A 19,885-nucleotide genomic window follows, 5' to 3' on the forward strand; every position below is an offset into this window, starting at 1 on the left:
TTTGGTTTCTCGCTGAGGTTGAACTCTTCTAGCACCTTGGTCCTGCTCTATTACTTGGGCAGTTGCCCCCAGGTTTTCTTCTTGCTGAGTTGGTGATTTTTCCCCTGGTTGCTGTTGAACTAGTTGTAGTTGGACCACTTGTTGCTTACTTGCGTAGTCGGAGTGGCCCAAACCGCTCTGTTCAAGAAAGTACATGGCTTGTTCTACGTTTTCCAGTTTGTACCTTGTAGAACGCCATGTCAGAGAAAGTCCTTGTGGAATAAGCCAACGGTAAGTAATGTTTTCTTTGATCAAAATTTTAGTTAGAAAGTGATAGTCTCTTCTGTTTTCTCTGACACTTCTTGGAACTTGCTTTAGTATCTTTATTTCTACTCCCTGACGTTGGGGCGGGGAGTTTCTTGAGTAATGAAGTATCTCATCTCGCAACGCCTTTCTTGTAAACTTAATATGTATCTCTCTTGGGAGGTTATGCCGACGGATATAGCTATTCGAGATTCTGTAAACTTCATCGATTTCTCTCTGTAAAGCTATGGGGTCCTCTTGAAGTATAGCTCCAATAATTTCCGCCATAGTCACTTTTAAGTCTTCATCTTTTTCCTCTTTTATATTCTGAAATCGAAGTCCGTACGAAGCTCGTTGCATCTCCAGCTGGATAATAGATTCATCATATCTTCTGTATCTCTCATCGGCTCTCCCTTCAAGATAATCCATTCTTTTCTCATTTTTATCAGATTGTTCTTCAACTTTTTTAACTCGGTCGTCACTTTCTTGAAGAGTTTGTTGGATCTGCTTTATCTGGTCTTTCATCTCACCCATATCAGCTTTCATTTGGGCCATCTCCACTTTAAATTCTGCCAAGTCAGCTTTTATGGCTTCTCTTTGTTGTGTTGCCTCCTCCTTTATGGCTTCTCTTTGTTGTGTTGCCTCCTCCTTTATGGCCTCTCTTTGTTGAGTGGCGTCTTCTTGTGATTTGACCATGAAGTCCTTCAAAGTATTCAAAGTCTCATGTATAGTTGCAAGATTGGACTGCATTGTTTTGTCTTTGTCTTTGTCTTTGGTAGACATGGTTAACACTTGGTGCGAAGGAGAAGAATGCGGTGACACTTGTGGAGATAGGGTAGTTGGTGTAGTTTGTTTTTTTGTTGTTTTAACAAGGGTTGAGGTGTGGGACATTATCAAATTAAAATCCACTATTTCAAATTTTAAGGTTAGTTTCAATTTTATATGTAGTGAAAAGGGAAAAAAATTACTATAAATTCCAAATCTGTTCAATATATTTTGTTTCCCTTATAATATGGCTATACCAATTCAATAACAATTCAATTAATAACAGAATTCAAAAAAAAGAAGGGAGAAAAAAGAAAAGGAAAAAGAAATATTATTATTTAGTGCCACAGAAAAGAAGAACAGGTATTAGCCTTTTCAAGTAAAAGGAAGACAAAAAGTAAAAGAAGGGGAGGAATATCAACTATATGTAGAAAACAAAAGAAAAAAAGTTGGAGGGGAAACTTTAGGAGGAGGGAAGAAAAAAGAGAAGGAAAAAAAAATGAAGTAAAAAGAGTTGTTCAAAAAGAAAAGAAAGGGGGGTAATATTTTAGTTCAACTATTTAGAATAGAGCAGAAACCCAAGGTTTATTAACAATGCATATAGTTCAAACCAAACTTCTTCTAATAATAGAAATGTCCAAGAATAGGGAAGAAAGTCAAAGAAAAATCAGGGAAAAAAAACAGGTAATTATTCAAAGACACAATAACAGTATTATATACTTAAGTTCTTCTTATAAATCCTGTAGTTTTACTAGGAAGTAGAGATGAAAATCCAAATCTCAAAGGGTAAAGTTATATTTGATTTCAATTCAAAATTCAAAGAGTAAAACAAATCCAAGGCTTGCTTGTGTTCAAAATGAAGTCAGTTTATTTTCCAAATTCAAGACAGGAACAAAGAAACAGATCCCAAGATGGAGTCAAGTTAATTTCCGTGCAGCAGGCAGATGTTAAACCAAAGAGTTCTCAGCAAATAATCCAAAAGGTGTCAGCAAATAATCCAGAAGGCTCAGCAAGTATTCCAAATAGGTTAATCCAACAATAAGTAATCCAAAATAGAAGTGATTTCAATCTCTTCTAGATTCCATTTAGTTCATAATTATTAAGTTATTTCATGTTGTAAAAAGGAACAGCAGAAGAGAAAAAAAAAAGGCAGCAAGACTGTGTTCCTCCGCTTCAAAAATTAAGTCCAGAACATTATGATTTTAAAAAACTATCAACAACAAATTCTGATCATCACTAGGAATTTCCTTTAGCAGTTAAAATTTTCTAAATAGTCATGTCAAATTTAAACTATTTTGTTAAACCATAAAGTCAAAAAATTATTTTATAGGTTCCAAAGTTCACGTTCAAGATGGAAAAGTAAAAGTGAAGAAAAAAAAAAATTAGATCCGGCTGCTATTTGCGGATGAGTTTAAACAAGAAAAAACTTTCACTTTCGCCCTGGAGAAAAAAAAACCTTTTACTTAGAACTTTTACGATCTTCTGGCTTTAAACACGAAACACAATAGAGATTTTTACCTTAGGTCCTTTCTCTGCTATATTCTTTTCCAATGTAGATGTAAATATTTATACTTTCACTTCCTTGATTCTTATTCTTCCCGCTGAGTGAGGGGAGAAAGCGCTGGCCGGTCCTCTCAATCAAAGAGGAGCGGTTCTCCCGTCTCCGAAGCTGCGGGACGAACCGCTGCCTCCGGAGTCCTGGCGATGGGTCCTCGGGCAGAGGAGAGTCCCCTGTTCATGGATCGGGCCATCCGGGCCCGATCCGATCGCAAATGCGACCTTCGGAGGGGGTAGAAAGGACTCGCCTGGCAGAGCCCTGCCAGACACGTCCCGCCGCGATCTCCACCAAACCGGAAGCCCTGCACCAGGAATTTAATGTCCCCTGAGGTGGCGGAGAGTTTGGGCCTCAAACTCAAAAAATTAAGGGACCCCATTTCTTTCACCCAGTTGGATGGATCGATAGCAGGGGGGAAGCCCTCCATTCAGGAGACATGGACTTTAATTATGACAATGGGCTCCCACCAAGAAACTATGCAATTCATTGTGGGACCTGTGCTTGATAGTGCAGTCATTTTGGGGCTTCCCTGGCTACAGAAATGGAATCCAGAAGTTAACTGGCATACTGGAGCGGTCATGATCTCCTACAAGGAGAAACAGGAACTGGGATTTATACTGGCAGAATTGGGAAGGAAAGCTCTCCCCCTAGTGGAGAAAATTGCAGGCGAGGAAAAAATCCCCAGGGAATACTTGGATCTTAAGGCAGTTTTCAGCAAAAGGGAAGCCGACAAACTGCCCCCTCATAGGGCCATGGACTATAGCATTGATATAGCACCTGGAGCAAAATTGCCCAAGGCCAGGATGTACTCTTTGACCCCTGGGGAACTGAGTGAGTTATAGCGATTCATTGACAAAAATTTGGAAAGCGGATTCATAGAACTGGCCAGACCTCAAATGGCGGTCCCTATCATGTTCAGAGAGAAGAAAAACGGCTCGCTCTGCCTATTGGTTGACTATAGAAATTTAAATACCATTTGTACGCATAATGTGTACCCCCTGCCCCTTATGAAGGACATGTTAACTTATCTGGTGAAAGGGAAGTTCTTCACAAAATTGGACTTACGCGAAGCATACTATCGGGTGCACATAAAATAGGGAGATGAGTGGAAAACCGCTTTCAACACTCCATTGGGATGTTTTCAATTTAGGGCACTCCCTTTTGTCCTACAGGGGGTGCCAGGAGTTTTCATGCAACTAATCAATGAGGTATTGCATGAACATTTATTTGAAGGATGCTTGATCTACCTGGATGACATTTTAATTTATTCGGAGTCCCTAGAGGAACATGTAACTCTGGTCAGAGAAGTTTTAAAGAAACTCAAAACTGCGGAACTGTATGCTAACTTAGAAAAGTGCGAATTTCACCAGAGCAAAATCGACTATTTGGGTTATCGCATCTCACATGATGGGGTGGAAATGGATCCAGAGAAGGTAAAGGCGGTCTTGGAGTGGAAGGCCCCACAAACTAGGAAGCAATTGCAAAGCTTCCTGGGTTTCGCAATTTTTTACCGAAAATTTATCCCAGCATTTTCTCAGATAGCACTGCCGATTACCAGCCTACTGAAAACTAAGGGAGAAGGTAAACCCAAACCTAATGGGCCTTTGTCGTGGTCCGTGGAGTGCCAGGCAGCTTTTGAAAAGCTGAAAAAACTGTTTACGAGCGAACCAATCCTCAAACATCCTGATTTGGAAAACCCATTTGTGGTACAAGTGGATGCCAGCGATGTGGCTGTGGGAGCGGTGTTACTGCAACGAGATGAGGGACAGATGTTACATCCCTGTGCGTATACATCTAGGAAGCTAAGCGACACCAGGCGGAGATGGGCAATGTGGGAAAAGGAAGCGTTTGCTGTACACTGGGCACTACTCTCCTGGAGACATTTCCTAGAAGGAACAAAGCAACCTTTTGAGGTGTGGACAGACCACAAAAACCTGAAAGCTTTGAAACCACCACCACCCCGGAAATTATCCCCTAAACAAGCCAGACATTTCAGTCGGTTCAACTTTTCACTGCGCTATCTATCATGGGGGAGCAATCTCATGGCAGATGCTCTGTCAAGAATGCCGCAGTACAACAGCGGGAGGCTGGAACTAATTCAATCAGTAATACCACCCTCACAAACTGCTTGCTCAGCGATGACTCGGCACCAGAGCGCAAAGAAGATGGATCTTCCTCACGGTCTGATGGCAGACCTGCAAAAGGCGCTGGAAACCGATTACTGGTTTCGGACTCATGAGGGTGATTGCACCAAAAGGAACGGCCTAGCTTGGCTGGGATTGCGCTTGTATATCCCACTAGCGTTGAGGCCTCTAACATTGGAAAGAGGGCATGACTCCAAGGTGGCAGGACATTTCGCTTTCTTGAAAACCTTGCATTTATTAAGAAGGCAGTTCTGGTGGCCCTCCATGAAAAAGGACATTGAAGCTTATGTAGCAAGTTGCCCGGTATGTGCAGCCGCTAAACGACCCCCAGGTTGCCCCCAAGGACTGTTGCAGACAGTGGTGAGACTGGGGGCACCCTGGAAGGAAATATCAATGGACTTTATTGTGGATCTACCTGAGAGTGGGGGGAATACAGTGATTTGGGTTGTTACTGACCTTTTTTCCAAACAGGTGCATTTTGTGGCGTGTTCAAAAATCCCCACCACCAAAACACTGGCAAGACTGTTCATACAACATGTGTATCGCTTACATGGAGTTCCTGAGTGAATCAGATCAGATTGTGGGGTGCAATTTACCTCTAATTTTTGGAAAGAGTTTATGGGGTTATTGGGTACAAAATAGGGGCTCGGCTCAAGCCATCATCCTCAAACCAATGGGGGGTGCGAGAGGATAAACTCCATCCTAGAACAGTACCTGAGATGCTATTTGAACTATCAACAGGATAATTGGAGTGAGCTCTTGCCCTTTGCGGAAGTGGCCCATAATAATTCATTACACAGTAGTACGGGATTCATTCCTTTTAAGTTAGTAAGTGGACAAGACTTTGTACCAATTCCAGAACTACCCCAGGACGAGCCTCAGCACCCATCTTTAAAACATTGGGTGTCACAACTCAAGGCGACTTGGCCCATAGCAAGGAAGGCGCTTGATGAGGCTCAAATTTCTCATAAGGCCCAAGCGGATAAGAAAAGGATAGCTGCAGAGTACAAGGTGGGAGATAGGGTCTATCTTTCAACAAAATTCTTGAGGACAACGCAGAAATCCAAGAAATTACATAATAATAATACAACTGGTAAACTTGGTGGCAATGAGGTTAGAATTGCCAAAAGAACTGAGGAAAGTCCACCCGGTGCTCCATGTCAGTCTGCTGAAACCGGAACGAATAAGTGAATTACGCCCACCACAACCAAATCCTCCCGCCCCGTTACTCATTGAGGGTGAGCAACATTTTGAGGTAAAAGAGGTGTTGGACTCTCGGAAAACCAGGGGGGAATCTGGTAGCTTGGAAACATTTCCCGGTATCACATGCAGAATGGGTGGACGAAAAACATATGAATGCTCAGAGGGAAATTGACCGTTTTCGATTGAGATATCCTGATAAACCGTAATGTAGTATTTGTGTTGTGTTGTTTTGTTTTTGTCTTTTGGGACTAAAGTCCCATTTCCAGTGGGGCCGAATGTCAACCTGCGCTTGCTGCTACTGCATTCTTTGCTTGGTTGTAATAGAGATGGGGGGGAGGAGATATCAAGGGGGGTTGGGAAGTGTGCAGGAGGAGGATAAGTTTCAATTTCCCAGGTGTCAGCGGAGACCGTTAGACGGGCTAATTCCTGAGAAACTGGCAAAATCAGTTTAATTGTATTTCTGATCTTATGGGTTTACACTGACATATTTCTGGACACTTTATATTTCCATGGCGTTTTGCTCTGATCAACCTATTTCTTTAAATAACTTCCATGCCTAATCTGAATCATAGAATCATATGGTAGCAGAAATTCTTGCTCCATCTTGACAAATGCCTATTTAATCTTTTCCTGAAGACTTCTAACAATGAAGCACCCACAACTCCAGGAAACAATTTATGTGATGTTGAATTTTAATCTACTTTAACATCCTTTTAGTCTTTGTAACATAGCAAATTTATTTACACAATAGGAAAGAAAAAAGAAAAACCAACAACCTCAGAGAAAGGACATTTATTGACTGGGTTGTTTAAAATATGTATTGAAGGTCAATGTTCATTTTGAGGAGCTTTATTGATCCACAAAGGCAGAATAAGATAAAAATATTAAAATTGGCTCCAGTTTGTGGTCTCTGTTATAAGTAAGATAGCCATTACCTGATAAAATACTTATTTCAAAAACTGACAAATTTGAATTAAGCAGGAAATAATCTTAACAGAATACCAGGAAGAATAAATGAATAATCTTACACAAGATAAATGTATCCTTGGAGATTTCATTGTAGAACTTTGAACTCATTCCCAGGAATAAATTATGGAGAAAACCATTACAAATGATCAACATCATCTATTTTTAATCCAGCAGTTTTATATCAATATATCTTTATGATATCTTCGATGTTTAATTTGTCTCACTCTAATGGTCAAGGGTTAAACAGTAATATTGTTAATGTTTCCTTCTATTTTAACATTATATTTAGCCAGTCAGACAAATTTAGATTTTATTTATCCAAACTGATAAATAAATTTCTCTCTGTGCCACTATATCACAACATGGTGATGTTTGTTTCAGCTACACTGGGGAGACCCCTCAATTGTTACCTCCCACTGAGCAGTGAAATGATTTTGACTACACAAATGGAAAGACAAATATACTGCACATTGCCTAGCATCTAAAATGGTGTATATAATATCTGATTGAAATCCTATACAATACATGAAGCTTTTAAATATTTGGAATTGGTCATCTGGACATTCATCTTGTGAAGATTTTTTTTTTAAATTTCCAACTGAGAATGCTCAGAAAAGAGACACTGCTATTTTCTTGTGCAAAGAGGAAGACAATACATATGATCTCTCATAGGGTTTTCATGTGAGGTTATAATTCAATGATGGTACTAAACACTGTAATTATAAAGATCACAACTCTTGAGAAAGATTTAATCTAAATCCTTACTGGCATTAAATCATGCACCAAAACTAAGCTTACAATAAAATCCAGAGCACAGAATTTTACACTCCAACGTATTACTGACAATGATATTAGTGCCTTCAAAGTCTACTGATTTTCTTTATTAAACTAGACTAACTAGCAAGTACCTTTGAAGACCCTTTTGTAGAGCAATAAAGTCCAGATTTCCTCAGACAACCATACAGCTTCTTCCATGATTTTCTTCCCATTTCTTTCACATGTAAAAACCCCTGAATTTCTGGACAACTATTTGAATTTAAAAATTTCTGTTGAAGATAAATGGAAATGTTGAATTCTACATTACAAAGAAATAGGTGCATGTAATAGTAAACCAATACTTATTAACTGGTTATTGTTAGAGTGCAAATATTCATGCTGAATTTTTTTAAAAAATTATGCCACCTTAACATGACAGCCAGACACTTCAACAGAGAAAATATTTTTTTAATTTATTTCCCCAGATAAATATTATCATATAATAAATAATTCTAAAATCTACTGATAATAAAATTGCCATATTCTAATCAGAAATCACTTTGGATGTAAATATAAGGGCATAGTACCATTTCAGAAATGGTCAATGACATAACTTCCTAGAATGAAGACAATAGTAGCAAGTTGTTATTCTACAATGAGCAAATCTATATAATCTATGTTGATCATACTAACATTTTGTTTTAAAAACAAAGCAACAAACATGTTGACAAGAGATGCACTTAATATATTTAATATATTTTTAATATTTTAGTGGCATTATGAATTTGTTATATCTTTTATAGCACTGTTTGATTATCTGAGAGCCTTGTTTCTTAAACTCATTTTTGATACTATTTTTAGGGAACAGTAATTGTAATTAATTAATTTATGAGAGGTTTTAACTTCATTATTAGGGGTAAAAAAAATTAAATTTTAAGGATGAATGATTGTGTGTCCATGGTATCCTTCTGCGCCGACTGGAGGGGCTGGGAGTGGGAGGCACCATTTTACAGTGGTTCTCCTACCTCTCCAGTCGGTCACAGTTGGTGTTAGTGGAGGGTCAGAGGTTGGCTCCTAGGTCTCTCCCTTGTGGAGGTCCTCAGGGGTCATTCCTCTCCCCCCTGCTGTTTAATATCTACATGAAATCCCTGGGCGAGATCATCCGTGGGTACGGGGTGAGTTGTCAGCAGTATGCTGATGTTATACATCTCCATCCCGTGTCCAATCAATGAAACAATAGAAGTGATGTGCTGGTGTCTGGAGGCTGTTAGGGCCTGGATGGGTGCTAACAGATTGACGCTAAATCTTGACAAGATGGAGTGGCTGTAGGTTTTGCCTCCCAAGGACACCTCCATCTGTCCATCCATCACCCTGGGGGGAGGGAGCTTCTGACCCCCTCAGAGAAGGTCCGCAACTTGGGCATCCTCCTTGATCCACAGCTGACTTTAGACCATCATCTTTTGGCTGTGGCAAGGGGAGCGTTTGCCCAGGTACACCTGGTGCACCAGTTGCGGCCCTACTTGGACAGGGTGTCTCTGCTCACAGTCGCTCATGCTTTTATCACCTTGATATTTGACTACTGCAATGCTCTTTACATGGGGCTACCTTTGAAAAGTGTTAGGAAACTACAAATTGTGCAGAATGCAGCTGCATGAGCAGTCATGGGCCTGCCAAGGTATGCTCATGTTTCTCCAGCACTCCGCAGACTTCACTAGCTGCCAATTGGTTTCTGGACCTGATTCAAAGTGTTGGTTATGACCTATAAAACCCTACATGGCATAGGACCAGATTACTTGCGGGACTGCCTTCTGCCGCATGAATCCCAGCGTCCAGTTAGGTCCCACAGAGTTGGCCTTCTCCAGGTCCTGTCAACTAGACAATGTCACTGGGCGGGTCCAAGGGGAAGAGCCTTCTCTGTGGGGGCCCCAGCCCTCTGGAATCAACTCCCCTCAGAGATTTGCACTGCCCTCACCCTCCTTGCCTTTCATAAGAATTTGAAAACGTATTTATACCACCAGGCTTGGGGTCACTAGACCCTAGCCTCTGGCTGGTGAATATGTAGGATGTTGTAGTAAGTTTCTGTATGTTTGACTTTTAAACATTTAGCTTTTTCATAATACAGTAGTACTTCGTCTTACGAACTTAATTCGTTCCGTGACCAGGTTCGTAAGAAGAAAAGTTCGTAAGATGAAACAATGTTTCCCATAGGAATCAATGTAAAAGTGAATAATGCGTGCAAGCCATTAGGAAAATCCAAACCTTTAGAAGCGAGGCAAACAGAGGGTGGCTAGGGGCAGCAAAAGGGGGCGGGTTGAGGAAGAAATGACAGCGGGGGGCCTGGAACGTAAAGAATAAGCGTGGCTAGAGGAATAAATGGCAAGGGGTCCTGGAATGTAAGAATAAGGATGGCTAGATGAATAAATGGCAAGGGGTCCTGGAATGTAAAGAATAAGTGTGGCTGGAGGAATAAATGGCAGGGGGTCCTGGAATGTAAGAATAAGGATGGCTAGATGAATAAATGGCAGGGGATCCTGGAATGTAAAGAATAAGGATGGCTAGATGAATAAATGGCAGGGGATCCTGGAATGTAAAGAATAAGGGTGGCTAGAGGAATAAATGGCAAGGGGTCCTGGAATGTAAAGAATAAGTGTGGCTGGAGGAATAAATGGCAGGGGGTCCTGGAATGTAAAGAATAAGGGTGGCTAGAGGAATAAATGGCAGGGGTCCTGGAATGTAAAGAATAAGGGTGGCTAGATGAATAAATGGCAGGGGATCCTGGAACGTAAAGAATAAGGGTGGCTAGAGGAATAAATGGCAGGGGATCCTGGAACGTAAAGAATAAGGGTGGCTGGAGGAATAAATGGCAGGGGGTCCTGGAACGTAAAGAATAAGGGTGGCTAGAGGAATAAATGGCAGGGGGTCCTGGAATGTAAAGAATAAGGGTGGCTGGAGGAATAAATGGCAGGGGGTCCTGGAATATAAAGAATAAGGATGGCTAGAGGAATAAATGGCAGGGGATCCTGGAACGTAAAGAATAAGGGTGGCTGGAGGAATAAATGGCAGGGGGTCCTGGAACATAAGGAATAAGTGTGGCTGGAGGAATAAATGGCAGGGGGTCCTGGAATGTAAGAATAAGGGTGGCTAGATGAATAAATGGCAGGGGATCCTGGAACGTAAAGAATAAGGGTGGCTAGAGGAATAAATGGCAAGGGGTCCTGGAATGTAAAGAATAAGGGTGGCTAGAGGAATAAATGGCAGGGGGTCCTGGAACATAAGGAATAAGTGTGGCTGGAGGAATAAATGGCAGGGGGTCCTGGAATGTAAGAATAAGGATGGCTAGATGAATAAATGGCAGGGGGTCCTGGAACGTAAAGAATAAGGGTGGTTAGAGGAATAAATGGCAGGGGGTCCTGGAACATAAGGAATAAGTGTGGCTGGAGGAATAAATGGCAGGGGGTCCTGGAATGTAAAGAATAAGGGTGGCTGGAGGAATAAATGGCAGGGGGTCCTGGAACGTAAAGAATAAGGGTGGCTAGAGGAATAAATGGCAGGGGGTCCTGGAACATAAGGAATAAGTGTGGCTAGAGGAATAAATGGCAGGGGGTCCTGGAATGTAAAGAATAAGGGTGGCTGGAGGAATAAATGGCAGGGGGTCCTGGAACGTAAAGAATAAGGGTGGCTAGAGGAATAAATGGCAGGGGGTCCTGGAACGTAAAGAATAAGGGTGGCTGGAGGAATAAATGGCAGGGGGTCCTGGAATATAAGGAATAAGGGTGGTTGGAAGAATAAATGGTGGGGGTGGGGGTCCTGGAACGTAAGGAATAAGTATGACCCCTGCCATTTCCTTATGTTCTGCAGGAGAGACAGGGCAGGCATCCCCAAAGCACTTGGAGAAAGCGCTCTCACAGTCTCTTTGCTGTCAGAGAAGTGGCTGCAGGAGGGACGGGGCAGGCGTTACCGAAGCACTCGGTGAAAGCGCTCCCAGCGAAGCGGCTGCAAGAGTGCTTTCTCCAAGCACTTTGGGAATGCCTGCCCTACCTCTCCTGCAGCCCCTTCGCTGATAGCCCTGGACGAAAGGACTGCAAGCGAAGGGGCTGCAAGAGGGGCGGGGCAGGCATTCCCAAAGCACTCGGAGAAAACCCTCTCACAGCCCCTTCACTGAGAGCGCTTTCGCTGAGCCAGCCCCTTCGCAGCTGCCCCTCTGCTCTAGCCCCACCCTCCCAAAGAGTGGGGCTGCCATGTCTCGGCGGATTCCATCCCTCTGGCCAGGACAAGAGGACAGTGGCAGTGGCAGTTTCCCTTTGAGAAGCAGCAACAGCACTGGGAATGTCACGTCCACATACCCACCCACCCGCCATCCCCCGAATGCCGGCAGTAATGGGCAAAAGGGGTGAATTTTGGGCTTGATCACATTATTCGCTTTTCCATTGATTCCTATGGGAAACATTGTTTCATCTTACGAATTTTTCATCTTATGAACCTCATCCCGGAACCAAGATGAGGTATTATTGTATCTCACAATTAAAGGCAATTTTTTACAAAAAATTATTTTACTATTTTGTTTCAATCGATATTAGAGTTTAAACAACTTTACTTTTAAAGAGATGGCACTGTTTCTGAAGAAAAAGGTTCATTGCCAGGAAAGCTTTCAACTGATTCACTGATGTACCAAATTGCCCTAGTTTCTAGCTAACCATTACTCCTGCAAATATTAATTCACAGTTAGATTTATGTAATTTGTTTTAGGCGAGGTTGCTTTTAAAGACAATTTAGAATTTATAACTGGAACAAATGCAGGTTCATAACAATACCTAGTTAACAGCTATATAGTGTCATGTGATCTGAACTGGGTGCATGGAAGGGGCCTTCTTGAAGACTACAGTTAAACCAGAACCTTCAGTAGTCGGACATACCCCAGGTAAACTGGTAATACTATCAGTGATAAATCTTTCCCTCACTAGAACAGCAAAGAGCTGGAGGGGGGGGGAGGTGTTTCTCCTGAACTTAGAAAATAAATGAATATATCTGAATTGTAGAACTCTGACATAGAATTGTTTGAAAGAAAAAAATAGAGAGTGCATAAAAACAGATCAGAATGTAATATGACCACACTGCATATAAGATACTTTTGTTGGGGGTGGGGGGGTGTTATCACTAATTCATCTTTCTTTTTAGTTTACTTTTCATTCTGAATGTCAAAAGATATGTCAATTCCATTTAGCCATAATTAATAATTACTATTTTTATTTATTTTATTTATTTATTAGATTTGTATGCCACCCCTCTCCGCAGACTCGGAGGGGGGGGGGCTAACAACAGTAAAAAGACAATGTAAACAAATCTAGTATTAAAAGTAATTTTAAAAACCCCAATTTAAAGAACCAATCCTACATACAGACATACCATGCATAAATTTTATAAGCCTAGGGGGAAGGGAATATCCCCCATGCCTGACGACAGAGATGGGTTTTAAGAAGCTTACGAAAGGCAAGGGGGGTGGGGGAAACTCTGATATCTGGGGGGAGTTGGTTCCAGAGGGTCAAGGCCGCCACAGAGAAGACTCTTCCCCTGGGTCCCACCAAATGACATTGTTTAGTCGACAGGACCCAGAGAAGGCCAACTCTGTGGGACCTAACTGGTCGCTAGGATTCGTGTGGCAGAAGACGGTCCCAGAGATATTTAAACATTTTGCAAATGTTTAAAAGAATCAAATTAAAGTCTGTTTTTCCTTGTATCTTGTGTAAGGAAAATAATATTTGGCCACATATTATATATTGAAAAGCCACAAAATATTTTAAATCGAAATACAAAAAGGTATTTAAAAGGTTGTACTATAATAATTTAAACTCAACACTATGCTAGTTCAGTGCTTGTCTAGTCTTAACATATTCTTTCTTTTGTCCAATCTATTCTGTTATGTACTTATTAATGTATTTATTATCTCTTTTGCTCAACGTGGAAGGCAACTGCATTTTCTTAAAGCAGTGCTTCTCAATTATTTTGTGTTGCGACCTTTCTAGGAAGAAGTAAACATTTTGTGCCCCCCCCAAACTCTCCATTGGGACAATTGTTTGCAATATTCGGCATGTTTTCACTAAAAAAACTCAAGTGGCTTATCAGTGTCTTCTGCTGTCTTCTGCCTCATACATCCCAGCGGCTGATAAGAACCCACAGAATCAGCCTCCTCCAGGTCCCATCAGCCAAGCAATGTCACCTGGCGGGACTGTGGGGAAGGCCCTTCTCTGTGGCTACTCTAGTTCTATAGAACCAACTTCCCCCAGAGATTCATATGGCTGCCACCCTCATGGCCTTTTAAAAGGCCCTTAAAACATGACTCTTGTCAACAGGCTTGGGTCTGTTGAGCGTAATACTCTGCTTCTGCCAGATGCGTTGTTTTGTTGGAATTTTATATTGTATTTTATCATTGCATTTTATTATTGTGATTTTTTATCCTTATAAGCCACCCTGAGTCCACTTGGAGAAGGGCGGTCTATAAATCTAACAAACAAACAAATGTGTGACTAGGGTATAATGGGTTTAAGTGATGCCTTAATTTATTTGTCTTCATGCTGTCCCCTGCCAACATTTTTAGACCCAGTAAACGTACTGGTCTTTCCTCTTCTCCCACCATAGTCACAGTGAAGCCAAGCACTACATCAGGCATGGGGAAGTTGAAACATCTCCCCTTGCCCATGTAGTTTCTGTGCATGATTCGACTGTGTGTTTGTTTTTTATATATTGGGGTTTCTTTTGGATTTTTTAACCTAAAACTGTAATTTAGATTGCTAAATATTAGATTTGTTACTATGTATTGTTTTTTACCATTGTTGTGAGCCGCCCCGAGTCTACGGAGAGGGGCAGCATATAAATCCAATAAATCTAATCTAATCTAATCTAATCTAATCTTTTTATCCCTGTTAAATATTTTTCCCTTGGTGTCTCTTAAGGGTTTGTTATCTGCACTTTATATCTCCTGCTCTGTGCTGTGTGCTATTGTTCGTTGCAAAAAATCCTACTCCCTGTGGCAAAAAAAAGCACATTCCCAGGGTCATATGACACCCCCCCTGGCATCGCTCCATGCCTCCCCAAGGGGGCCTGGCCCACTATTTGAGAAACACTGCTTTAAAGGCTTACCTGTAAAAGTTGTGATTGTGGAATACAACCATTTGATTGCTGACACCAAGCAATCATTTGTTCTGGAAAAAAATTCTGAAGTGGAGAGAAACAGAAATATATGTTGGTAATAACTTGCTCTTAACATACATCTAACTAATTTAGCACATAATTCTATGTATTAAAAATCTGAATACACTTTTGCTGAGGTGTTTTTATTGTTTAATATATATACTTTGCCACTATGTTCTAATAAGCACTCAAAAAAGCTATTTTGGATGTCTCTTCAATGTGCACAGATCTTTCTAAAAAAATAAAAGCTGTCTAGTTGAACAAGCTTTATCTTGAGTACCTATGTAACCCATCTCCTGCAGAGATTGTTTTGAAATTAAACATTAGAGTTACACTAATAGAGTAGCACTATTAATACCACAAGAGGATCTACAAGAGATACAGGCGATGGACAAATAAATGGAAACACCTTGAAAAATCATCAAAATATATTTTAATATGGTATTGGTCCACCTTTTGTGGCAAATACAGCCTTAATTCTCTGAGGTATTGATTCATACAAATTGTGAATTGTTTCCAAAGGAATTTTAGCCCATTCTTCAGTTAAAGCACCCTCCAGTCCTTTTAGAGACAATGGTGGTGGAAATTGGCTTCTTACTTGAATCTCTAAAATCGATCATAAATGCTCAATAATGTTGAGGTCTGGTGATTGTGGTGGCCAGATGAGATGCTGAACTTCATTAGAATGTTCCTTGTGCCATTCTTTAACAATTCTTGCTCTATGGATTGGTGCATTATCATCTTGAAAGATGGCATCCCCCTCTGGAAACAGTTCTTGAACCATAGGATGAATTTGGTCAGCCAAAATTCCTAAATAGTGATGGCTGTTAATTCTTCCATGAAGGGAAATCATTGGCCTGGTGGATTTCCAAGAAATAGCACCCCAGATCATCACTGAACCCCCGCCATGTTTGACGGTTGCGAGAAGGCAGTCTGGATGAAATTATTGTTTTGGATGTCTCCAAATGTAAACCTGGCCGGAAGTCAGAAAAAGGGTAAACGATGATTCATCAGAGAAAATCACATTTTGTTACTGCTTGAGGGACCATTTCTGCTGGTTTCTACACCATTCTAAACGCTTTGAAACATTTGTCTTTGAGAGCAGAGGTTTTCTAATTGCAGCTCTTCCATGGAATCCACATTTGTGAAGCTCCCTTGAAACAGTTTTTGTGGAAACTGGGTTCTGTACCTGTCTATTGAGCTCTGCACTGTTTTTAGGAGCTGTAGTCTTGCGATCCGCTCTAACAATTCGCTTTAGAGCCCGACTGTATCTCTCAGACAACTTCAACTTTCGACCAGACCTGTGTCTGGCTGAGGATGTTTTCCCTTCTCTTTCAAAAGCAGTCATTACTTTTGAGACATTACCTCTTGAAACGCCATACATTCGGGCACTTTCTCTTACACTAGCGCCTGCCATTCGAGCACCAACAATTTGGCCTCTTTGAAAGTCTGAGAGGTCTGCCATTTCTAGAAGGTTATAACCAATTTCCTTAAATTTCTGTAAAAAAAAAAGTAGTTTAAAAAAATATCAAATAACATAATTTTAAAAAGCATTAAAATATGTCAAGTTGTGATTGATTTGAACATGTTCAAACATTATGATGCCAAAAAGTCAAGTGTTTCCATTTTTTTGTCCACCCCCTGGACTATAACTATATGCAAATATTATGATTTTTAAGATCCCCAGGCCCAGACGGATTTCCGGGAGAATACTACAAAAGATAAACAACGCATTCAAAAATCTATTACTGGAATTGTACAACAACATACGTTGGAAGCCAAAATCACTGATACATGGAGAGAATCATACATCACCACAATCATGAAGGTAGGTGCTGAGACAAATCAAATTCAAAATTACAGGTCAATTTCATTGTTGAATGCAAACTATAAAATTTTCGTGACAATATTGGTGGAAAGACTTTAAAAATATTAAATAAAATTATTAATTTGGACCAAAATGGATTGTTAACCTCAAGACAAATTAAAAATAATACAAGGACCGTTTTGGATATTTTAGAACATTATGATGCTCATCCAGAAAGGCAGATAGCCCTTGTGTTTCTGGATGCGCAAAAAATGTTCGACAATGTTAATTGGCAGTACTTATTAGGATTAATCAAAAAATTACAATTCGGTGACAAATTTGAAAAAATAATGGAAAACATCTACACATCCCAGTCAGCCAGAGTTATGATAAACGTAGAGATGACACAACCATTAGCAATAACCAAAGGACTACGCCAGGGATGCCATATGTTGCCTCTGCTTTCATATTAACATTGGAAACATTACTAAATAAAATACAGAACAATAACAAAATTAAAAGTACAAAAATAAGAAATGAAGAATACAAACTGAAAGCTTATACAGATGATGTGGTATTCTTCTTAGAAGAACCGATCCAGACAGGACAAGAACTAATTAAAGAAATTGAGATATATGGGGAGCTGGCAGGATTAAAAATTAATAAACAAAAGACCAAAATGATAATGAAAAATATGACATCAATGCAAAAAGGAGAATTGGAAAGAATATTGAACCTACAAATAACTTAAAAAATTAAATATTTGGGTTTAATGATAACAAAAAAATGTTCTTCAATTAGGAAAGATAGTTATAACAAATTATTCTAACAAACAAAACAGGACTTTGAGAAATGGAAACATTTACAGCTCTCCCTATTAGGCCAGATTGCAGTAATAAAAATAAGCACGCTACCCAATTTTTATATTTATTCCAAATAGTCCCCATTAAATTAGCTATTAAATTTTTCAATGAATTAAACAGAACAGTTACAAAATTTATGTGGAATAACAAGAAACCAAGAATTAAATTATCAAGCTAACAGGATAGTAAGAGCAGAGGCGGCCTAGGGCTCCCAGACTGGAAACTTTATTTCAAAGCTGCCTCCCTCAATTGGATAAAAGAATGGATAAAGCTATCCAATAAATGAGTATTAACTTTACAGTGCCACAGGTTTCAAAGGGGATGGCATGCATATCTTTGGAGGGAAGGCTTAAAACTACACACTGATTTCAATCAGCATTTAATTAGAAGGTCTTTGATAGAAACATGGCAGGGAACCAAAAAGAAATACTATATAAAAATTCTGAGATGGTTATCCCCAATGGAAACAATTATATATCCTAATTTGATAGACCCCACTAAAACTATAAAATACAGTGGTACCTCACGATACGAACGCCCCGCCATACGAATAACCTGAGATATGAACCCAGGGTTCAGAAATTTTTTGCCTCTTCTTACGAACGTTTTCCGTCTTACGAACCCTCCGCCGCCGAGAAGCCCCGCCGCCCAGCTGTCGCTTTTTGAAACAGCCGGGGGGCTTCTCAGCGTCCTCCTGAACCCGAACGCCAAACCCGAACTTCCGGGTTCAGCGTTCGGGAGGCCGCCGAGAAGCCCCCCAGCTGTTTTAAAAGGTGACAGCCGGGCGACGGGGCTTCTCAGCAAAAGTTCGGGTTCAGGAGGCCGCTTTGGGTTTTTGGCTGGGGGGGAGGCAGGAGGTCCGGCCTGACACCCCCCACCCCAGCGCTTCACCTTCCCCCCCCCAGCCACAAACCCAAAGGTCCCCACCACAGCACCCGTTTGCAGGAGACTTAGCCTCCCGATCCTCCCCGCCCCTCACCCGTGGCCTCCCGAGCGCTTTTGCCTGATGGGAAGAGAAGCGCTGGGGTGGGGGGTGTCCTGACAACTCCCACCCCAGTGCTTTGCCTCCCGCCGGGCAAGAGCGCTCTTCTGCCGGCCACAGGCGAGGGACAGGGGCGAGGGGTGGGGGAGCCTCCTGCGGTGGAGACATTTGGGTTTTTGGCTGGGGGGGAGGCAGGAGGTCCGGCGCTTCACCTCCCCTCCCAGCCAAAAAGGCAAAGCTGGCGGCTGTAGCAGCTGCTGCAAGAGGCTTCCCCGCCCCTCGCCTATGGCCGGCAGAAGAGAGCTCTTGCCCGGTGGGAGGCAAAGCACTGGGCAAAGCACTCTTCACCTCCCACCGGGCAAGAGCGCTCTTCCGCTGGCCACGGGCGAGGGGCGGGGAAGCCTCTTGCAGCAGCAGCTACAGCCGCCGGCTTTGCCTTTTTGGCTGGGAGGGAAGGTGAAGCGCCAGACCTCCTGCCCCCCCTACCAGCCAAAAAGGCAAAGCCGGCGGCTGTAGCAGCTGCTGCAAGAGGCTTCCCCGCCCCTCGCCCATGGCCGGCAGAAGAGCGCTCTTGCCCGGCGGGATGTGAAGAGTGCTTTGCCCAGTGCTTTGCCTCCCGCCGGGCAAGAGCGCTCTTCTGCCAGCCACAGGCGAGGGGTGGGGAAGCCTCTTGCAGCAGCTGCTACAGCCGCCGGCGCTTCACCTTCCCTCCCAGCCAAAAAGGCCAGCCTTCGCGGATGAAGGGGCAGGACTTTCTGGGTGGAAGGCGGGCCCGGCTCTGCGGCTCCAGCCCCTTTCGGCTGAGCCTCCCCCACCAGGCAGCCGCCTTCCGCCACTGAGCCTCGCTGGCCCGGAAGATTGCGGCACGCGGTGCCTGTGGTGGCCAGGGAAGCTGAGCTGGGCGTGGCGGTGATGCCGGCGGTGCTGCTGCTCCGGTCGCCCGGTCCTCTCCTGCCTCCCACGCCGGAACCACTAAGATGTTCCCCGCTGCATCGGGTGCCACCAGCCCTGAGTCGGATGCGCCCTCACCGCCACCGCCGCCACCGCCACGCCCAGCTGCCGCCCGCCTCGTCCTTGCCGGAGGTCTAACCGGAGCCGGAGCTGGGCCCAGCCGCCCACACCGTCCTCACCCGCCACCCGCCCACCCAGGATGCTAACCCGTTGTCTCATCCCACACCCGCCGCCAGCCCGATCCTGCGCCTCCTGCTTCCCCCCCAGCCAAAAATACAAAGGCGGTCTGCCGCTGCCCGCAGAGCAATGGGAAGCTGAAGCTGCCAGCAGTTTCAGCCTCCCTTTGCTCCACGCTGCTCTGCCCTGCCTGTCATCCTGGCTCAAGCGGGCAGCGGCAGACCATCTTTGTATTTTTGGCTGGGG

The 19,885-nt window shown here is 42.6% G+C and overlaps 1 protein-coding gene across 8 annotated transcripts in view; it reads right to left on the bottom strand.

The window, feature by feature from the left end:
- Positions 1–19,885, bottom strand: part of GRB10 (growth factor receptor bound protein 10) — a 450,157-nt gene that overhangs the window by 63,743 nt on the left and 366,529 nt on the right. For all 8 annotated transcript variants that reach the window (XM_070727755.1, XM_070727759.1, XM_070727754.1 and 5 more), the window contains 2 exons: positions 14,809–14,883; positions 7,827–7,964 (listed from right to left, as the gene is read on the bottom strand). In XM_070727755.1, coding sequence (XP_070583856.1) covers positions 7,827–7,964; positions 14,809–14,883 — 213 coding nt within the window. The remainder of the gene's footprint in view (positions 1–7,826; positions 7,965–14,808; positions 14,884–19,885) is intronic.

Source organism: Erythrolamprus reginae, chromosome Z, assembly GCF_031021105.1.
Source record: "Erythrolamprus reginae isolate rEryReg1 chromosome Z, rEryReg1.hap1, whole genome shotgun sequence".
Classification (NCBI taxonomy): Eukaryota; Metazoa; Chordata; class Lepidosauria; order Squamata; family Dipsadidae; genus Erythrolamprus; species Erythrolamprus reginae.